The following is an 8,090-nucleotide window of genomic DNA, read 5'->3' as shown; positions in this document are numbered from 1 at the left end:
GATCTGAGTGATAAACTACAGCAGAATTGCCCAGTTTGCAAAAAACAAGGACACTTGTTTTCAATCTGTGCTGTCAACATTTTCATACTGAAAACTGATGGGATGTTTCATTCATTGGGGGTTTAAGACAGAATGATATTCTGAGGTTGTACTGTTTTCCTTTGAGATTGAATATTGCTCTTGAAATTGCCACAATTTGCCCATACATATGGATATCAGTGCATTGGCTTTTGTGCACAATTTATGAAATTACCAAATTAGTTTTTTTCCCTATTTAACACACTTACTTGTGAGCAGGAACATGTTCTTGTGGCTTGTTAGACTCACACACCTATGCAGTTGCTTGAACAAATATTTAAAACATATATGCAATGGCAGATGCTCTAACACCTTGGTTATTATTACACTATGTTTTCTAATGTTTACAGCTTGCTTTTAGTTCAAATAGCACACCATCCCAGTCCTTTAAATGTCATCAAGCATGCATTTCAAAGTTTTGTTTAGAAAAGAGTTGTGTTAAGTAAGGGATCTCACCTTATATTAATGAGGAAAATGGCTTGGACCAATTATAATAGGACAAGCAACGCTGATGACGTAAGGGGCTATCCATTAGGGCCGTGCAAGAGGAGGATCTTGTCACCTGAAGGAATAATACAGTTATAGGGTCTGGAAGGCTGTGTTACAAAATTATTATTTGATGCATCGTTATCAACATTGCACCAGCTAATACTAAATATGTATCTATATTAGTAGCATTTCTATAGTAGACTATCGATTAACCCACCCGCAAGCTCACGCGCGGTGGTGCTACGAGTTCAATGGTCAGCGCGACTCACACTGCTCTCGCATCATAGAACGTCCCACATACTCGCGCGACATCAACAACAATGGTTAACCGTAGTCTGTTTTGGTAGGAAATTTCTGATTGGAGCTAGACGGTCCGAAAGATTAGTCGCTGTATTCATATCTTATTTCTTTTTTTGAATCGGCGAGTTTTATTTTCAGACAAGAGGGTTCGTCTATTGCTATATTTTTCGTTTTACATTTTTTTTTATTTCGAAAATGTGCGAGGCGCTGTTGGCCAGCTCACACAGTCTGTGCATGTGTGTCCCTGCTGCTTTTCTACTGGGCTACGGCTACTAACCTAGCTGCTTTTCACTCGGTGGTTAGCTAACGTTAGCCTGGCCGCGTTTATTGACTTGAGGGGAAAACACAAGCGAATGCAAAGCGTGTTTGTGCGATCTGTTTTATGACAACAGCCCTTAACTATTTTCTAGTCGTTGCTGTCGGGTACGGTAAGAATTGTTGTATGATTTGTCGTAGAAAATACTTTGCTGGCTAGCTAACAGGCTAGCTATTTGTGTGTATTCTTCGACTGAGGAAAACGGCGAGTTTTCTTTGAAAGTATGGATGACCAGACCAGGATGCTGACGGGTCTCACCGGACTCGGTGGACTAGCACAAGCCGATGTCGGTGACCCAGACTCTGTTAGAAAACAACAATCCCTCGGTCAACCTCAACAAGACATAGGGGACATCCTACAGCAAATAATGGCCATCACCGACGAAAGCCTGGACGAAGCACAGGCCAGGTAAGACAGACGAAGAGCCATTTTCCACACATGATAGCTATGCAAAAATGCGTTGTATCTGTTTTATTCATGCTTTAGGGCTCGAACTTTTATCTGAAACGTTTACGTTAAGTTAAGGTAATGAGTAATTGCAACATTAATGCAACTTAACGTTACATTTGAATCCGTTGCTAAACTAATACATTGATATACATAATAACTTGAACACCCACATTATAGTGCTGTTGTAGTTTGAAAGGAGGTTCTTTGTTACTTCAAATCGTTTTATTGTGTACTGTAGTAACATGCTCACTTGGTAGAAAAAGGGCGATAGTGGTAACCTTAATTGGTATATCAATGAAATGTTAAATTAAAAAGTTTGAATTCCTTATTGAGTCTGTGACGATGGTTGCCGTATAAAATGCACTGTACCACTTGCCTAACACTAAAGCTTTTAGCATGCATGGATCTCTTGGTTAGAAAAATAAAGTAGTTTCGTAATGCAACAGCAGTAGTATTTTTAAGGATTTCATTAACCCCTGCATAAAGAAAACACATCTTACATATTTCATGAGTTTTTGTTATCTTGCCATTGGCTCATAATATAATATTCCGTTAGTGACGCAAACTTCTCCTTTACGCCAATTAAACCAAAACTATCAAGAAGTACGTCAACAACACACAATGTTTTCTAGATGGTGCATGTTTTAAGTTACTCTAGTCAGAGCTATGTAAAATAAACTAAGTATTCTGCCAACTTTCCAAAGCGTTCACGTATTACTAATCAGACTATGGCAAATTAGAATTGCCTAATTATAACAACATGCGTTTGAAATGCCGCTCTACATCAAATACGTGTCGATAACATTAGTCATTGAAATGCAAATGATCTGATAATTTAAGGTAAGGGTTACTCAGTTGTCCCACGCATCAGCACAGTGCTGTCTGTGATGACAACAATCATTGATTTAAACGACTCGTCACTTAATGTTTGTGTTAGAGGTATTTTACGTATCATTATTGTGAAGATTATGCATGGCAGTGAGCGACTGACCCGCACTCATTTGCCATGTGGCTCAAGGAGCATAAGGTCAGTTTCAGATGAAGCCACAGTATTTCAACAATAGACAACCGTCCACTGCAAGACTGTGGCCACAGTGTGATGTGTCATTAGCTAGTGATTTTCCACCCAACATTTGACCACCTGGTTCTCTTAATTAATTCACTCCTCTTTCACTCCCTCCCTCCTTGGTGTTCATCCTTTTCATTGTGTGCTGGGTGCAATCAATTCTCCTATAATGTGTACGCGAGTGCAGCTGTCCGCAAATCGAGTTTCTATTAATGAGATGGTGGTGAGGGGGAGGGATGATGCTATACCAGCAGCCTATGAACACTGGGATATTACCTTTTCTTCAGTACAAGTTTGAGGACTTAATCAAGCCTTATTTCATTGACACATGCAAATAATTTTGCTTTGGAATATGTATTGCAGTCTATAATTTTTTTCCCTTTAACTTTGATTTTTGAAGACCATTTACAAAAGGTTGTAATGCAATGTAAATTTCAGTTATTTGGATTCAAAGGGCCAATTACAGTGTAGGATATCATGTAGCAGGCCTATTATTAGATGTTAACAGGCTATTCTGAAAAGCTAATTAAAGGTGTGGCTGCTTCGGATGTGCCAGAGGTGTCCTTGCTGTATGCTTGTATTGATCTAAACTCCCACTCGGAGCATGTCCTCTTCATGCCATATATGTGCAGGAATAATACTAAAAAGAATGCAGCCTACTGGCAGTTCAGTGGACTTGATACAAATCGTATGGTATTTAGAGCTTGACTCAATGCTACTGTCATGTGCACAATATATAATATAATATAATATATATATATATATGTGTGTGTGTGTGTATATAATTTAAAGGAATTCTGATAATAAAATATTCATTTTATGAACATTATGTTTTTAGCATTAGCTGATGGACTAGTTTGCACTAAGTGTGGAATTGTTAGGCTGTTTGCTCATCTGCGTTTTAGGATTAATTCAGGTAAAAGGTCAAAAATAAAACTGTACTTCAGGGCATCTGCTACAAATAGTTTTCATAATATATAGCAATTGGTATGTCTTAAAATGTACAGGCTTTAACAACATCATACTTGTCTCTGATCAAGTTTGTCACCCACACATCAATCTTTCCTTCGGTCATGGTCTACAAGTTGATGTGTGGTGGCTCACATGTGAGCATGACGCCCTTGTTGTGCAAGGTGGCAGTGTGTTGGGATGGGGAGTGGTCAGGGCAGCGCAAGAACTCGGTGTTGCAGAGTACACTTCCTGCGCACCATCCACCCTCATCCTGTCGCCATATGTTCAGATGCTGGCCAGAGGAATCGCCGGCGCATTGGGGTGGATCAGACGACCCCACAGAGGGAGGGAGAGCAGGGGGGGGCATGGCAGGGGGTGGCCTGCCACTCAACTTCCAGCACAGGTCAGTACAGGACCGCATGAGCACCTCCTTCTCCCCCTCCTGCTCATACCCTCCATGCTGAAGGCAGCCCTCCCCCCAACTCAATCCAGCAGTGACAGAATTGGTGGACAAAATGACATATTTAATGCTAGACACATAACTCTTTACATCATACTACCACACAGAATATTTTCACAGAAAGGCAGTCTTTCGTGGCAAATACAGTAGGCGCATTATTTGCTAGTCCCCATAGTCCCCTCATTAATACTGCAGTGGGCATTCACAACTGGAATTGGTGTTGAGGTCAGGTGTAGCCAAATCATGTTCATCTGTGGTTGTTTTTAATGTTTTGTTAGTAATATTGTTTGGAAAAGAAATTCAGGGCTTTCTTGTTCCATGTTTCCCAATTCATGCTCATCAGAAACGGAGGCCTCATGTCGGTTTTGTTTTTCACTTTAACTGTATATTGCACTTTTTTGTGATTTGCATATTTTAAGTTGTTGCCACTGAAAACTGTTTTTTCCAATAAATCATTCTTGTTGTGATTTGTAAAACTCTATAGAAAACCCCAATATGCTTGTGTTTTATCCATCTAAAGAAGTAATTGTTAAAAATCAGGGGGTGCACAAAATGACAGAAATATTTTTACAATATTTTTGCAATAATGCTGCAAACTGTGACCACACAGTTACTAAAGAGTAAGCAACACCTCTCTGACAAACACAACAACAATGGAACCTTATGAGCACATGCTTGTATTCCATGCTTAGTTACATGTATTTGTTGTGTTTCTTGCATTCATGTTTATATGTGAAAAACATTACTTTTTAAAGTGCAGTTCTATATTTACTCTGTACTCTACCTCTGATCTTATTGGTGTGTACTGTCTGTAGTTATTGTTGGACACTATAGTGTTAAGTAGGGTCGTATTAGGAACAGGGCTTTGCTACAGCATTTCATTTTTACACGTTTTAACAACGCGTAAACTGTGTGTGTGGGTGGATGGATGTGTATTACCAAGACATTTAGCTGCTTAGGTGTTTTTGATTTAATTATGGTGAACTGTAGAAGTTTTGCCCTTTCTCCTTTAATTGCTATTAGCCTGTTTGGCAATAAAGAGAATGTCTCGGATCAAATTAAAATTGCAACTTAATCCTAATCTTCTCTATCAACTCGCCATCTACTTTCATGAAACATGTCTTTCTGTAAGGGGTAGAAATTAGATTACTGTGTATTAACTCTGGAATCTTGTGCTCAGTAATGATGACCTTGAGGTTTGGCATCATTACCTGTCCCACAGTGCAAAGCATCCAAATGACAACATTACTCTTGCTAGTTCAGATTGACGCATCTGGGATGTTTTTGCACTGACTATGGCATTTGGCTATTAAAAATGCCTTTTAAACAACATGGCTCGGTCCTGCTATGGTGCACTACACTGTTGAAATGCTGTATGCATAATACATACAGCTCCTCTACCTGCTTTTATGGGGGAGGACATGGAATGACTTGAGATGGAGGTCTGTTTATCGTAATCCTCCTCGCTCTCTCCCTCTCTTATTCCCTCTTCTCTCTTACAGGAAGCATGCCCTGAACTGTCACAGAATGAAGCCAGCCCTCTTCAGCGTTCTCTGTGAGATCAAAGAGAAGACGGGTGAGTTTCTACTTCACTCGTTCTTTGTGTTCTCGAGTTTGCACAGGTTAACCTAGTGTGTCGATGTAGTGTGCTTTTGTTACAGTTTCCCTGGCACCAAGTTACTTTTTATGATGGCCTTGCAGAGAACTCTATTGATTACATATTGATTGTATTTGCTATAGAACTGATTCAGTTACATGCATTGTCTGCTTTGGTTCAGGATTATTCTAACTATGCATTACAGTTTTTGGTTTTGGCCTAGTAATTATAGAAACTTAAACTATTTTTGGCTGCTGTCCAGACTTCACACTGACCAGCTGAAACTAATCTTGGTGGATTGGTAGCCTTTGAAACTTGAGTCAGACAGCAGAACACATTTGAGTTCACATGCATATTTATCAGATTGCAATGTTGTGTTCCATTTTGACCTGCAGTACCTGAATGCAGAAACATACCCTGCTTGGTTTAACATTTTTGCATTCCTGTCAATTTTCATCTCAAATGATTAAGTGGTATGTGACAAAATCTATGAACAGGCTCTTAAAGTTAGTTGAATGTCACAGCCTCACTTAATGTATTAAAGCGGGGTAATGATGACTTACTGCTACCACTACTACAATAATCATATCCAAAATATGAGATTAAAAAATCAAACCTGATCCCAAAGAAAGTTCATGCACAGATAGTTGACAGCAGGCAGGTATGAAAAACTCCACAGGGGTTATTATTTTACAGTAAAACTGTTTTGCTATTTCAGTACAAAGAGATGTTGTTTTCTCCCACACTGCTAAAATGTCTACACCACACCGTGTAGGGTAATTGTGTATTGGGAATAAATTGATATGCATGTCAATGCAGTACCTTCATCCAAACACAACATGCAAAGCAACATGAAACTATTCTGTCATTGTCTTAACAAATAATGCTGAATTTCAAATGCACATGATCCGATAGAAATGATTGCCTATGTGCATATCTCAGATTTGCACTTAGTCATAAAATTATTAAAAGTAACTACGCTACTTATTCTCATCTTGATAGCTATTCGAGTCAGCTATCTGACAGAATATAGTGTGGTTCAAAGGCGCAGGCCTGGGATGGATGGCAGATTGATGGTTATGGTAGTGTAAATGGAGTACATTTTTGAATCCTTTCCCTCTGCCAGTCTCTTCGTTCTTCTCTTTCTGTGTGCTTTTCTCTCTTCCCGTTGCCTGTTGTATCTTCTAACAGCAAACCTCTCTTGTTCAAATACAATTTGAAAATGCTGCACTGCTGCCTGTTGTGGCCCTCTGTCAATAATGTATTATTGCTCTCCAGTGATTGGACAAAAGTAAAGGCTAGGCTTGAGTGAGTGGGGCAGGGTACACTGTTTCCCAGGCAACCAGTGGTCTTATTTACCCTAATGCCATTCACTTTGATTTTCACATTTAGTCTCCCAGCAAACGAGAGAGAGGGTATGTGAGTACTCTTACAGTAAGCTGAGCAGAAAAAGAGACACGGCGTAGAGCTAGGTTAACAATAGATTCATGCTTGAGGTGAATATGCCAACCATGAGATATAGAGATATTTGGCGTTGCCTGTACTCTGCTGGCCATCTGCCACATCGTGCCCTGCTAACTGCACTGTGTACCTGCTTTGGCATTTCTCTGCTACTCCATCAGACCCCCTGCAGGCCCCATTATGTGCCTCTGGAATGTGAATTGACTTCTCTTCAGTGCAGCTTGTGGAAGACCCAATCAGTAGTCCTCTAGTATCTCCACAGATTTTCTGCAGTCTTTTTTCACTAACAAACATGCACTTGAGTCGGCACACCCACATACACACTCAGTCTCTCTCGCACACATGCGCACACACCGAACAAGGATAAAAGCAAACTCTGTCTTGGGTCTACTCCTACTGCCTCGGTCTTGTCCTCTCCCCCTCCCTCCCTCTGCCTCGCTCCCATTCTTGAAAGAGAAGACTTGCTCTGAACTCAGGGCTTTGATATGGTAATGTGATGGTGGTGGTGGAGGAGGGGAGGTGGGGCTTGGGGGATGGGAGGTGAATTCCTCTGAGTGCTGCAGTTGGTTAGATTGTTTTCATTGTAAAGGAAATGTTCTGCGCAAATGCCAGTGCCCGCCACCCCCCGCCATCACCACCCCAAATCACCCCCATTTTACAACAGTGCCTGTGTTGTCCTGAGCTCTCACATTAAACATGACCTCCATCTGTGTGAAATTTGATTATTGTTAATACTTTATTAAAGATACACTCCAAAAAAGAAATTAAAGCACTTGGAGAGAGACGGGAAATGATCAAAGTTGAGAGCCAGTGGCTTTGCTTCAACTCAGTTCTGTTCTCCCTTGCTCTCATGGGTATTTGCTGTAAAAATAGCTCTTGGTGCAATGGGACAGCTTATGCCAAAATCTCTCACAAGCCACTG

At 40.4% G+C, this 8,090-nt stretch overlaps 1 protein-coding gene across 1 annotated transcript in view; it reads left to right on the top strand.

The window, feature by feature from the left end:
• The first annotated feature begins 684 nt into the window (after positions 1-684).
• Positions 685-8,090, top strand: part of pbx4 (pre-B-cell leukemia transcription factor 4) — a 27,130-nt gene continuing 19,724 nt past the window's right edge. The window contains exons 1-2 of the mRNA XM_029436924.1: positions 685-1,591; positions 5,613-5,686. Coding sequence (XP_029292784.1) covers positions 1,407-1,591; positions 5,613-5,686 — 259 coding nt within the window. The 5' untranslated portion in view covers positions 685-1,406. The remainder of the gene's footprint in view (positions 1,592-5,612; positions 5,687-8,090) is intronic.

This window comes from Cottoperca gobio, chromosome 8, assembly GCF_900634415.1.
Source record: "Cottoperca gobio chromosome 8, fCotGob3.1, whole genome shotgun sequence".
Taxonomy (NCBI): Eukaryota; Metazoa; Chordata; class Actinopteri; order Perciformes; family Bovichtidae; genus Cottoperca; species Cottoperca gobio.
Note: the sequence above shows the minus strand (reverse complement) of the source record. Positions and strands in the feature narration are given on the sequence as shown.